Source organism: Coturnix japonica, chromosome 7, assembly GCF_001577835.2.
Source record: "Coturnix japonica isolate 7356 chromosome 7, Coturnix japonica 2.1, whole genome shotgun sequence".
Lineage (NCBI taxonomy): Eukaryota > Metazoa > Chordata > Aves > Galliformes > Phasianidae > Coturnix > Coturnix japonica.
The window spans coordinates 11,941,134-11,955,468 of NC_029522.1; the positions used below are offsets into that span (position 1 = coordinate 11,941,134).

The following is a 14,335-nucleotide window of genomic DNA, read 5'->3' on the forward strand; positions in this document are numbered from 1 at the left end:
GGCACCAGGGAACAAATGACACATCAGGGAGACATTCAAGGTATCTGAATCGCTTTGGCTTCAGGCAGTAATGGGAGAGAGGACGAATTTTAACAATGCATTTTTAAGATTTACTGTTGTGAGTTGAAGGCGTGAGTGGTGGTGTGTTTCTCACGTCTTTGTTCTGTGCTCTTAGGCAACCAAGTAGCAAATAGTCAGAGTGGCGCAGTCTTGCTCTGGGTTACAATTATTTTCTTTCCACAGTGAAGGAACCAAAAGTGCCATTTCAACTGGCAGAAGGGAAAAAGGAGTATTTTTTTTTTCCTACTTATTTACAGAAAACTGCATAGGACTTAAATTGACTTCAGTGGGCCATTGCAGAATTAAATTCTCTTATTTAAATAAGTACTCTGTAGCAACAAAGAAAAAAGAAACAAAGATGATCAAATCAAGGACAAGAAAATAAAAATCAATGGGTGAGATATGTACAACCTTAGCAACCTTGATGCTGAATACAGACATCAAAATAGCCTGCTTCAGCACTATCTGGGGACAGTCTGTGACATCCTTTAACGCAGGCACATGTCAGAGGGGCAGCTCTAGTTAATAGATTTGTCCCAAGAGGGCTGAGAGCAAGGAAGAACATCTCTGTTACAGCAAACCAAAGCAAAATCTGCATCTATATTCCTGCCTGTCTATGCACAATGAAAGCAGCTGGCTGTGGGCACTGCAGCTCTCAAAAAGGGAGAAATGCTTCTTTTGGCCATGTAGCACTCTATGGGCTATTCTGGAGTGTCTCCTTCCCCCAGCTCTCCCACATGTATACCCACTGCTCTGACTGACAGCTGATGCTGAACATCTCCAGTTGTGGTAGAACTCAGTGAAGAGAAGCATCTATGAGGGTGTTGTTTTATTTCCCCACTTCCCTAAACCCCCTTTTAGAAGGAAATGTAAATGAAGTGGGGAAGGAAGGTTTCTATGGAGAAGATGCAGAAGGGACAAAATTAAAAACGCAACCCTCACTGACTTTGATAGCATGCAGTGTATGCAACATTAATACAAAAAGCCTGTTTACCTTGGCCTGGTCTATGAACATAACATCACATCATCCCCAAACAAACCACAGAATTAAGATCTGTACAAAATAAAAAGTATGCATAAAACTCTTTTGTTTGCATTAGTACTGCATAATAAAGCATAAAACCAGCAGGAGGTGACCCAGAAATTCCATCCACAGCAGCTCTTAGAGGACAAAAAACTAAACGCTATCAACAGAGACCAAACTAACCTCTCCAAGCCAGCCTTCCAGGGAGCTTCCCACATTTCACCTTCAAGGTTTTGCAGCCTCATCTTCTGTCCTGAGCTCCAACAATTATGCAGCACTTTCTGGAGTTCACACCACTCTGCTCTGGCAGCTCTCAACAGACACTCTCACAGGGTGCTCAACCAGCTGCACGTATCACACACAATTTAAGTACACATAGTCACCACCTGTCAGTCAGAAGTTTTTGAGTGCATGCTCTTCACAGACTGAGTTAAAGATATATTTCACTATTTAATCGCCTCCCAGCTGGAATGTGGGTGCACAAGGAGAGAGTATTAGCTGTCATTTAGTAACCCATTAAGATGTCATAACTCAGTACATTTGAGCACTGTGTGCTGTCATCACCAAAAACACACCCAGGACAGAAGAAGCCAGGGAAGCTTTGACAGTCCTGGAAAACACAATTCTTTGGTGCTTAGGGGAATACTGTGTAGTACTGCTGTGGTGCAATCACCCCAGTCTCTAGCCAGGCTGCAAGAACCACTGACCTGTGCAAAAAGTGTAAGAATGTCCTGTGACACTGGAAACAGACATTCCAGCTACAGCACAACCGGGGTTTATAGGTGTGCTCCTAGAGAAACAATTGGCTGAAGGAACTGAACATGGCTGCTTCTGCTGGTCTTGCTGCAAGACAGAAGCATTTGCAAAGGAAATTAGAAAAGTATCTATCTCTTCTGGCTAACAAACATTTATTCCAAACAGTAATGTCGTTGACTTCCAGAAAGAAAAGAATAGTGTTTTGGCTATACAGCTGTGGACCGAGCAGGGGAGAAAGTAACTTCTGTGTTTACACAGTTCCTTTAAAGCTGAACTTCTTGTAGGCTTCCATCAACATAGTTCCTTACTCACTGTCACAGGAATTAATGCAATTTGTGAGCTCACAGCAGACAATCAAATTCACCCACCTCCTACAAACACACCTCACTGTTTGTTTCTTTTTTCTTCCCCCTTGAGGAAGAAAAGGCTTCTCCCTGAGCAAGTCTGTACCAAGCATGTGCCTCCAACCCAGCACTGCACTGCTTGCCAAGGAGGGGCAGGAGGCTTGTGTCAAGTACCCAGCCCCACTGCCAGTATCATCACAAACTCAGTGCTGGCAGCACTCTCTGTACTGCTCTGTTTTACGCATAGGTTTCAGAAGGCTGTAGCATTACCTTGCCTTTGACAGTTAGTACTGGCTGGAACCTGGTCAGATGGAAGTCAGACATTGTCTAGGACTGTCCCTGACCCAAGATGCTCTGGCAATACAGAGGTCAGCTCCATCTGTGGAGCAGCAGGACTATAACAGGAGGTTTATGCGGTTTGTCCCGCTAATGCATTATATTCAACCAAAGGCAGTATTTAGTCCTTCCTGAGGGCAGACTAGCATAGCCATCATTTTACATTGATAGAATCACTGACCAGCATTTTTAACTGAGGCTTAAGAAGCAAACTATCAATCCAGAGCCTTCACTTGTTATTACTCCACCCTGGATCCACAAGTACAGTTAAAATACCTATTTCTTCATAATCAGCAATGGAGAGGACCAGGAGAAGAGCTAGGACTACTTCTAGTTACTGCTTGGATTTCCATGGGAAACCAGTACACAACAACAGCCCTTTTTACTTCCACTGAAGAGATTTTGGCAACAGACATGAAGACGACAATTGCCATTTGTCCTGCCTCCGCACAGGGCTCTCACAGTACATATGCAAATCTAGTCATCAAGTACAAAAAAGCCAATTTACAATACCTGATTGGATTTTGAAGATTATATTGTGCATAAGACTAAAGTTGGGGGTATGTTTCTCTAGTGCAAGCAGGTGTGAGTAGATCTGAACCTTAGATCACAGCCGCTAGAGTTTATCCTCAGACCCCAGGAGGACCTGTAAACTTCACTTTCACTGTCAATGGCATCTGTGAGTTCCAGTCAACCCAGCAGCACCCGCAGCAGGTAGCTCGGTGAGGAGCAGCACATTTACATCAGCGCACAACCAAAACCAAACCTGTTGCATTCAAAGATGAGAAAATGGGGGCAAGGGTCCTCTGGGCTGCAGACATCATAATTGTCTAAACTAAAGGGTGAGTGAACCAACGCCAGCTCTGCATGCCTGTGTCAGCCTACACAAGCAAAGCAGCTGTAGAAGTATTTTTGCTAAAGATGCAACCAACTGTAAAGAAGTCAGATACACGAACAGCTTTGCATACAAATCCCTGTGTTTGCTAACACACAAGCATTCTTCCAGCTGCACAGGAGTGTAGTGTAGAAACAGGAGAGACATCCACCAGCCAGCAAACCTTCACCACAAGCATCCAGGACATCCCCAGTGCCAGGCACTGCTGCCAAACATAGTGCCTCCAGGGTGCACAGGATTCCTGAGAGAGATCCCAGAGCCTGTCAAGAAGTCAGAATGGGAGTGAAGGAAATATCAGCTACTCAATGAGTTTGTTAGATCTGAATGGGTCAGCTTACTTCAGCATCAGATTGCTCACGATAGCCTCTGCTGGCAGCTGGAAAAGCCATTTGTTCAAACAACTCAAAACACTACTGTTCTATAATGAGGAGAGGGGGGTGGGGAAAAAAAAGAAAAAAAAAAAAAAGAAAAAAAAAAGAGTGGTTGTTACAATTATCCTTCATTCTGCTATTTTGGATGGAGCCCCAGAGGCTGGTGGAGATGAGGAAGCCCTGACAGCTCCTGCAGCAGGAGATGCAGCGCTCTGTCCTCTAGTCTTCACTCTGAGTAATGCATGATGGACTCCACATAGTTCCCTGGGAAGAGCCCCGTCACTCCATTCATGACCCCTTCGTACCAACCATCATCATTCTTCTTGATGACATAAATGATGGCACCTTCCTGAAATGAGAGCTCATCTTCTTTGTCCTTTGTGTAGTCATAGATGGCTACCACTAGAAGAGAACAGAGGATGGGCTATTAGAAGAAGTACAAGCACACACCTCAGACACCTCCACATTTAGATCTACACAATGCTCAAGTGCAGTTCCCTTACCTAGATGGCATTCCAATGGTACATAATAGCAGTGAAAGTGAAAACAACTTATGAAATAGAAAACAGTGCAGCACCTCTCTAAAATAGAAAGTATGCCTACTGTATCAACATCTTTTTCATACAGGAACAGATAAAAGCTTCTTCAGAAAGTCAAAAATATGCAATAAAACACTGGCAAATACCAAACATAGAACATCAGTACCATTGCACAGATAACATCTGTACATCACATACAGCAAACTTCCAGCAAACTTCCCAGTTACACCTGTGTAGTTGTTCAGAAACCTTATAGAGAAAAACAACATTTACAAATAAACATAAAGCATATCTATTTACACACATACCAACAACAACAACAACTAAAAAAGATGCACAATATAGCCAAGAGATGTATCGTGTACATACAGCACTAAAAGGAAGGACTCTTGTGCCTTGAAGACGCCCTGCTTACAGAGCCCCTTGTAATGAGACCATTATAAGGGGCTGCATATCAACACATTTCTATGATTCTGGGTGCACTTTCCAGGCCTTATACCAGGGGTCCATGCACACCTCTAAGGCACGGCCCGATTCTAAGAGGCAAGTGTGTGAGTCACACTCACTCCCCCTGTAAGGGTGCAAAGAGCACACCCATTGTCTTAGCTTCAAGAGTCACATGCCTGCCCCTTAGGAAGAGGGGAGCCAGTTTTGTGCATCTGTCAGAGGCAGTTTGAAGAGCCATGCACACAAATGGCAATTAGAAAAAGAATCACGCTATTCCTTGAAACTTTAAACCCACCTTTTTCCAAGTAGGTGCGCGGTGCCCAGGGAGGGTCCTCCTCTGCGTACGGGTCGCTGTATTCCACCACTGCTGCCTCTTCCTCCTCATAGTCCTCTGGAGGTGGGGGTGGAGGTGGGGACTCGTCAAACACTGGCTCATCCACAGGTGGGGGCGGGGGAGGAGTATCTGAAACTGCAATGGAGCAGCCCTGTAGCCAGGAAATGGCCCCTACCACCGTGTCTGCAGGTTAAAGAAATGCTTCACATCCAGGCTAGTGGCTACAGCACCCACATAAGGAGCAGTGAAAAATACACTAGAGACAATAAAGTTCAGTGAAGGAAGTTCCTCCAGTGAAACCAATGACGTTATTTCCTCCCCCCCTGCTTCTTTGGAACTGACAAATCCGCAGACAGTGAAGAATTCTGGCTGCACGCAGACACATCTCTCATCCACTCAAAACAAAAGCCACATGCAGTACTGAATTCATGGCACAAGGAAGCGACACACTTACTGTTTTCTTGAACTCTGGCCACAAATCCCATTAGTGGTAACTGCGGAGTTACCTGTAGGATGGAGGGGGGAGGAGGAGCAAGGGATGCTGCCACAGAAATTAAAAAAGAGGCATTCGGTTAGAAACACAAAGCAGCAAACAGGAAAGTAGACATCATCGCCACTCAGACAATGTAGCACACTGCCAGGAAGCCGAGATAAAAAGGATGACATTCACAGAACAATGGCTCAGGGTGTTTAAGCATATTCCCAGTCCTTATTTCAAGGAGATTTCTACATTTTTAACATTTCCGACCCATCTCTTTTCCTAAGATCAAGATTCTGCTGAAGCAGAAGCTCAATCTCACTAAAAGATTCCCTCAAGTTCTTTACAGCAGAACCAGACTTCACAAACAGGCCCATCTAACAAATATATCAAGAAGTTTCTCCCCCCACAATCTTCCATCAATCTAGTATTTATAAATTGAATGTCTTTTCTGTTAAAACATCCACAAACCCTTATTCCTGAAAATAGATGTAGCTAATTTTCTCCAAAACACGGGCAAAAAAATAAAACAGAAAATTAATTAAATGAGGCAATCTTAAGTGAAACAGAAAGATACCTTGGACTGGACAGCCAGGAGCCTCACTGGTAGAACAAAGCACACTTTGCTGTTGCAGAGCAGCAGAGTCTAGTCCAATGTGCTGCTTTACCTTTCTGCCTTATTCTGCAAACCACTGAACTCTGAGCAGCAGGCTTGCTGCTAACGGAAAAAGCTGTTTTTGTGCAAGATGTGCAAATCCACTTGATTAGATAAGTGAGCTTATTCTCTAAGTACAAAAAACTAGTTAATTCTAGTTAACAAAACTGGAGTCTCACCATGTAAGGATAATGCAAGACAATTCTTTTTTTCAAGAAAGTTCTTGGAATATTTTCCAGAAAGCACACCTCAGGAAAAGCACAACCATGTCATTTCTTGGTAGCGTGGCATACGCAGACATTTAATCATGTCCAAGAGAATAGCGGGGAGAAAAATAAATCTACACTTCATGTACCAGTACGTTTATTTACCTTACTGATGTGAGCTAATTAAATTTCAGTCTAATCCCAGAGCTACAGTGCGTGACTGAGCATTTTTCAGAATTAATACCCCTCATCACAGCAAATGGGGGAAAAAAAAAAGCCCAAGTTACTTTAAATTCACATCTCAAAATACAGTGTTTGCTCATTTTAGCAATTATTTTCACAAGCACTTTGAATTTCTTCTGCCAATCACATTCACCTTCTTTTTTCTACCACACATCACAAACAAAACAAAATAAACACAGAAACCAAAATGGAGTAACCATTGCTTTGTTAAGAGTATCCACATACCTCCATATAAAGCAGGCTCCATTACCTCACCACTTAACTGGTATTTCTTGGGAAACCTTAATATACATTTCTAATTACAGCTTCTTTGATTTGAGTGAGGTGACCTTGGAGAGAATACATTTCTTCAGGAGTAACCACAACTTCTGGGAAAAGACCTGGTCTTGCATTTCCCAAAGAGGAAAAGGGAACTTGAATTTGAAGCACTATTGAAATGCAACAGCATTCAGGAATGCAGTGTTCCTGTCCAGCTATGAAGTCACCACCTTTTTAATTACATATACTATAAAAATACTTAGTTTCAAAATGTTTCCCTTATTCAAAATCACTTGAAATCATACGCTTCCTGTGTACCATATGAGACTACCTTTGGTCTCCCGGGTCCCTTCTGTGCATGTTGTGTACTGCATGTAAGTCCTTGAAGGAGATAACAAGGCCTTCCAGGTAGAAAGACAAATCACTCTAGACAAGCACTCTAGGCAAACACAACAAAAACCCCTTTGTTGTGCTTGGATCACAGAGTTTAATCAAAATGGTGATGTTAACACTAGCTGACATCATTCTTTGTTTTATCTTAACCATAATCATTACCTTCCTTTTGAGTCCTCAGACTGACCTTCATTTACACAATTTAAATAAAGTCTATTTGGTAACTTTATTATTACCTGCAATGGCATTATATATGCTGTCTAAAATTGCATATGTGTCTGGATGCAGTGAAAATTCTCTATACTGCAAAAAGCAATGTTGAAATGTTTCCTTTATAGCTGTTTTCCCTTCCTTCCTATTTATTCCCCTTCAAAATTCAACATGCGTATAACGTGCCTAACAAATACCATGTATTTCACGCAACAGAGCTGCAATTCACTCATACAAACTCCTGTACCCTCTCTGTCCCCAGCAGAACCACCTGCTTCTTTCTCAAGTTAATCACGTGCATCTCTTCACAGTCTGACTCACAAGCAGTAATATTTGGACCTGACCAGATCCCTTAAACTCAAACTGCAGCAATTAACCTAATTCCTAATTCAATGCTTCATGTAAAACAACAAAGCCAAACAGATGATCAACAAAAGTACCCACACAGTAGCACTACAGTGTTTCAAATCAACTTTCAGACTTGACTTTGCTGACAAGGAACTTTCACTGTGTCCCTTGCATCCCTTGCATTTTCTTACAAAGCATTGTAGCTTTGTAAGAAAAGTCGTCCCTTAGTGTCACATCAATACTTTCACTTCTCCTCAGAAGCTCAGGGAGGACAGCAGAGATGAACAGCTGCTGAATTCCCCAACATACACGACAACACTGCTTGTTAAAATCTCAACCTGCTTTTGAGCACAGGTCATCCATTAGAATAACATCACATATGGAACTTCACAAGGGACATAGCTCCCCTGCACTCTGTACCAAACACCACTGATGTCTAAAATCTCTAACACTTACCGCTATATAGGAAGAACAATTTACTGAACTGGTGGTTAATCACAAGGAAAAAGCACACAAGCACACAGACTGATTAATGAAGAATCAGTGTTTTGCTGCAAAACCAAATACTTATTCCACACCAAAGCAGCTACATTATACACATAGTGTAGTAAAGGACTGAAGGGTGTCCAACAGATCCTGCAAATCCTGGGAGATCAAAAGTAATCTATCTGACAACAAGAGCCAAATTGTCCTGAGCTGTGTGCCATAATGACAGCTGCATGCTCTGTGCTCACACCTCCACTTCAGCACGGCTACCAGCAACGTACAGGAAGTTACCTCAGACTGGCTGCAAGAGCTGGAGACAAAATGTAGGATTTCAGAGATCTGAAAGTCAGTCAATTCAACCCTGCGTTGCATTCATCACAGCAGATAACCTTTCTTACCTGGGTTCTGGTTATAAAAAGGTCCTCCATTTATCTGGTTCTGAAGGCTCGTCTGTGACGTGATTGAAGGAGGACGCCGATATGGCAGGGATCCTCCTATTGTTGGTGGCGTATGTCGAGACGCAGGCCTGTTCATGCTGTAGAACTGAACTGGGTGGCCTGGGTTAGAAAAAGAAATGTGTTACCAAGGGAAGGATTATGCCTGTTATTTTTTTTTAGCTCCACTCAGAATTCAAAGGCTAGGAAACATCTCTGTTCTTTTACAGACAATCCACATCCTATAAGCAGTCAGCTCAGCTACCGGACTGTCAGAGCACTGCGTGTCTCAACAGCAATACAAAAAAAACCAAACTCCTCCAACTGCCTGTAATCATCACTAATCACACATACAAAAAAGAAAATGCAAAGGTACATATGCCATAAAGTGAAAGAAAATCACTTTCATTTATCCATTTTATGAAACTTATTATAATAACTGAATTTATAAGAAGTTCTCATTTATAAACCTGCAAAAAATATCACTTTGCACTCCAGCTGTCAAGCAACACAACATGTACAAACTGTTTGCTCTTATTCACAGAAAAACACAATGCTAAATATCTTGTTGCTGCTCCTGAAATATACAGAGAATCATCTGGGGAGAAGAGAACGTTATAAACCACTTGAATGGATGGGATAAATGAAATCATACTCAAAGACCTGTTTTTCAGGAGTTACCAATTGAAGCAACTCCTTGAAAATTTGCTCTGTAAAGCCTCAGACCGTGATCACATCTGGGCCCATCTGCCCACACAAGGGAGCAGACACTCACCTGTAGAGGCCGTGGAAGAAACAGCAGGGGGAGTTGGAGAGGTGAAGCCATCAGCAAGGGGCTGGGCTCCTGCAGCAGCAGCAGCATCTGGGGTAGAGGAGGAAGGGGCTGGAGCAGGAGGGGTGGGGGCAGGAGCAGAGGTAGAAGGAAGGGGAGAAGTGCCAGATGAGCCAGCGGGGGCTAGGTGAAGAGAGGAGGAAGAGGTGGCGTTAATAGGGAGATATGTTAGCAAGGATTATTGAAAGCCTTTGACTATTCAGTGTTAGCTACTTACTAGATGCATAGTATTTTAGAATGCACAAGGAGATGAGGGAAAAATGAAGCTACTAAAGAAAGACTCATTCTTACGTAGACAGTTTCATGAGGGTCAAGCAAACCTGCTGCTTCTTTCCAGGTCTGAAGGTAACAACCTAGAACCTTCCAGTGAGAGCCATTACTTTTGAAAGATGTCTTTAATCTTTGTTATTTAGGCTGTAATCTGTAGCATAGCTGCATTGAGTTTTTGTACAAATATACAGAAGAAGAAAGACAAAAGTGCTCCTTTGGTTCAAAAACATCATGTATTTCAGATCACACTGCAAGCCAAAACTATATGCTCTTTTTCACCGAAAGTGCTGAACAAGGAGCACTAACATCACTTCCTATTTCTGGGAAGACAGGTGTAGTTACAGTAAACGAGCACTTTTTTATGACAACTCAGCTAGGCTTGCACTGTGTATTTAAGGATTTACTCTCTGCCTGCCTCTCTTTTAATCCAACTGTCTAAAAGCAAGCTGCTATAGATCTGCATGAACAGTCAATGAAAATGCATCAATTTGCTTAAAAGGGATAAATTTCTCCCTGCCCACCAAAAAAGATACTGTGTTCTATCTGGTTTCATGCAGGCAGCCAGGCAAAAAACATTTGTAAATCAAGTAACGCATAAAATGAACTCTGCAGTACCTCAGACACTCTCAAAAAAAATATTACTCTATTCAAATTAACGCTACCAATAGCAAGCAATTTTCAATGACTGCATGCTTCTGGAAAATGAATTCTGAGGTTCCTCATGGGACTTCCTCCTCAAGTCTGCAAATTTTAAAGGTAATGCTGAAACAGGAAGAGGAACAGCAAGTTTCCATTTACCTGGATAGACACTGGGAGGAGATGGCGTGGGAACAGCAATAGGAACACCGACACTGCCACTTCCACTGTTCTCGCGACTACTGCTCCGACTACTTGGGTGGCTTCCTCCACTACTCCCACTGCTGCTGTAAGAAACCAAAGTAACCCAAGAAATGAATGTGCTGCTCTGCATGCTGAAACACAAATGCCTCAGAAAGCAATTTGCTATTTCAGAGTTGTAACAGGAAACAAGAAAAAAGAAACAATGATATAAAGCTATAGAAATCTAACTTTTCCAAGAAGTCCTCTTCATTTTGACTACAGCAGAAGCTTTTTCACCTAGTCCTAGAGAGCTTGCACAGAAGTGCTATCACTACATTGTAATATTAAAAATCAAGGTAACCACAGAATTAAGTGAACAATGTTAACACAACTCACTACTCCAGTTTAATTAGAGCACATTTTTGCCTTGCCAAATGGCATTGCCAGTCAATATCATGAATTAGTAAAAGCTCCATTGTCAAGGTGAAAATGGATTTCAAATTGAAGCATTTTTACCCATACACTGACGTAACACTAGCCATGCTCTGTCCCGGACTATGCTGAATACCTGTATGTGCGATTCCTCTGGTTCACAGATGCTGTTCTAACAGGGCTCTGCTGTGAGGGAGCCATGTTGCGCGTGGGGCTGGGCACGTAGTCATTTGGGACCACTGGAGGACGTACTGGTTCCAACGTACGGTACGGAGAGTGACGCCTACACAAGAACAAGCATATTAAAGAAGCAAATTAGATTATACTGACAGAGCCATTTTTTGTTCTTTAAGAAGTTAGCTACATACTAATCAGTATCAAGAGTTAAAAATGTTACTCTGTAAGTTTTCAATATCTACTTTGGAGGATGACAAAAACATTTAAGAATGTTCTTTATGTATTTCTATTTTCAATGTTTTCCTGCTCATAAACTCAGCTTCACGTTCCATTCTTGTTTTAAAAGTAATCTGTATCTTATTTTAAAGGTAAAGCACTGTAGTCTGTACATACACAACGTAATCACTTATTAGCAAGCAGCATTGCTCCTACTTACAGCAAGTCTCCTAAGGACTCTGCCTGTAAAAGTTGAGTCCAATCCAAGTTCACAGTCTTAAAAGGAATTACATTTCTTACACAGCACAAATCAACATTGTCATGTACTAATTTTCCATCTGTTTAGCACCACCTGTCAAGGCCACACAGCTGATTATTCTTCTTTAAAGCATGTAGATGTGTTTTGCAATGACACGAAAAGGTTGCTGTTGGGAAAGGCTGATGATGCCCATTATCTTCTGGCAGAAATACATTCAACAGTATGGAATCAGCAATGTGATCGCTATAAGAAGATGCTGATGTTATCATCTGTGGTCCTTTGTGGATGGTTAAAGCAAAACCAGGCAAACAGAACACACCACACCACACTCATCTTTTGTTCCTGTTCACCTAAGCCATTCGTATGCTTGGCAACTGCACTTACCCAATAGTTCCTTTTCCTGACATTGGTGGACTTGGTGGCTTCTGAGTGGGTGGTGTTGTACGTGGCAACCCACCCATCTTCATATTCTGTGTGCTGACCTGCATGAGAACGAGGAGAGAAATGGCCTTCTCTAAGCTCAGCATCCAGGGGGAGAGATGCCTTCAGCAATTAAATCCAAGTAAGGGAAGGTTTAAACAAACGAAAGATCAACTGAGAGGCCATGCATTCTGTATGTAACTTCCACTCTGCTAAAAGTCAAGAGTTGTGCTCAAAGGACTCTTTATTACACATAGTTTTCAAAAATGATACATACCAAGAGTGAATTTGCCTTTAGGCTGGCTATCACAAACATTAAATCAGTGACAATACAGGCACTGTATCTGACTTGCTTAAACCTCCCAGACAACCCTTCAGAAGAAAGGCAGTTAGTTCATGTTAGCCTATTTGGTGGTACATTTCCAAAAATATTTTTGAGTACTCTTTGAAACTACTAAAGCTTATCTAATAGGACACAATTTAATATACTTAATAGAAAATGCACAAAAGACAACATAATCTCCAAATGTGTTTCATTAATGTTTTAACATTTTCACAGTACTATCTTATTTAATATACTATTTATTATAAATATTATTAATACACGCTTAAAATTATAAAGAAAGCTATATAGAGAAAATACAGATATGCATTTTTCCCCCATCGGATCTGTAGCAAATTAATCTCTACAAACTGATAAATAAATGTATGGGGAGAAAAATTATTAGCAGTAGTGTGACATGACTGTGGTCACCCCTTTTCAGGTTTAATTACTAACAAAGAAACTTCTATATAAAATAATATACTATAACCTCTAGAAAAATAAATAATCTGCATTCCTGGCTGACTGCTCAATCCAGGTATCATAAACAAATACCATCAGTGGGCATTTTGTTTACCTGCATGCTGTCAGCCAAGCACAATTCTTTCAGTGCATTCACCCTTACAGGAATCTGTAAGGCCTTCTTAAAAGTCTCTGTTAAACAGATTTTTGATCTACAAATGCTCAGACTACTGCTTGGATACAGACACTTTCAGCAAATTCAAGTAAGTACGCTTGTGTCTTTTTCTTCTGCTCCTGTTGTGTTTAATTTCACAGTTTTTCCAGTTTCCAAAATGTAAATCCTGTCTAATGACCAATTAAAAAACAAAACAAAACAACAAAAACAGTGATTGACACATTCTGAATATTTGTAAATCTTATTAAAAAGCAAATTATTCCTTCATAATTTGTCCATAACAATGCACTTAAACTACTAGCAATGCTCACTTGCTTAAACTTATAAATACTGAGACAGCATAAAGAGCAACACATTCAGTATTTTAACACTTAAATTTGATTTTCTAACTCTAGAGAGCCCCACTGCTATCACAATTTAAATTTCCTGGGAGGAAAAGAAAACCAAGCACTGCAAGCTTGGTGACTTCTTTTGTTTTGTATGTCAGATACAAAACCAAACATTTGGTCTTAGTTGTGCAAAAGTGCTTTCCAATGTCAATTTAAGAAAAAAAGTACTTTAAACAACATCATAAAGTCCTTTAAGCCAACTCTAAGCAACAAGAATTCTAAAGTTAATTCAAGTGAGGGATGAGGTAAGCACTGAACTACAATTACTTGAAGGGAAGATGGAAAGTGTAAAATGAAGAATATTTTATTCTATACACGGAATATTAATAGATAGCACAATTTTTAAAATTTTTTTTATTTTTTTTTAAAGTTGCAGCAGCCCTTGTATTTTCTCTTTCGCTACAGACAGCTGTTTCACTCACCTATTTGAGATGTCCAAGAACAAAACAAAACAACAACAACGAAAAAAAAAAAACAGTCATGCAACATCATTCATTACAGTTTTTTCAAAGATCCTGTTATGCACAACAGAATTTGGCTTGTGGGTGTCTTTAGATGACAGCCAGCAGCCCAACTCATGTGCATCCCAGCAGTCCCTGCAGGTGTTTCAGCTGGTCACTCTCTGGCTTCACCCTACATGATGCCAGCACCAGCTATCTCTTTACAGTTAACAGAACATCCCACATATGTAACACTAATTTCAAGAATATTACTCACATACAAGAAAAAAAAGTGAAATGTTAGT

At 41.1% G+C, this 14,335-nt stretch overlaps 1 protein-coding gene across 18 annotated transcripts in view; it reads right to left on the bottom strand.

Annotated features, from left to right (window-relative positions):
• Nucleotides 1-1,588: 1,588 nt before the first annotated feature.
• The window catches only part of ABI2 (abl interactor 2), a 50,220-nt gene continuing 37,473 nt past the window's right edge, over nucleotides 1,589-14,335 (bottom strand). For 2 of the 18 annotated variants that reach the window (XM_015868318.2, XM_015868311.2), the window contains 8 exons: nucleotides 12,207-12,304; nucleotides 11,307-11,453; nucleotides 10,718-10,842; nucleotides 9,593-9,772; nucleotides 8,782-8,940; nucleotides 5,561-5,647; nucleotides 5,068-5,241; nucleotides 1,589-4,188 (listed from right to left, as the gene is read on the bottom strand). In XM_015868318.2, the coding sequence (XP_015723804.1) occupies nucleotides 4,013-4,188; nucleotides 5,068-5,241; nucleotides 5,561-5,647; nucleotides 8,782-8,940; nucleotides 9,593-9,772; nucleotides 10,718-10,842; nucleotides 11,307-11,453; nucleotides 12,207-12,304 (1,146 nt within the window). In that variant the 3' untranslated portion in view covers nucleotides 1,589-4,012. The remainder of the gene's footprint in view (nucleotides 4,189-5,067; nucleotides 5,242-5,560; nucleotides 5,648-8,781; nucleotides 8,941-9,592; nucleotides 9,773-10,717; nucleotides 10,843-11,306; nucleotides 11,454-12,206; nucleotides 12,305-14,335) is intronic. The other 16 variants (XM_032446014.1, XM_015868317.2, XM_032446007.1 and 13 more) reach the window with 11 other exon arrangements.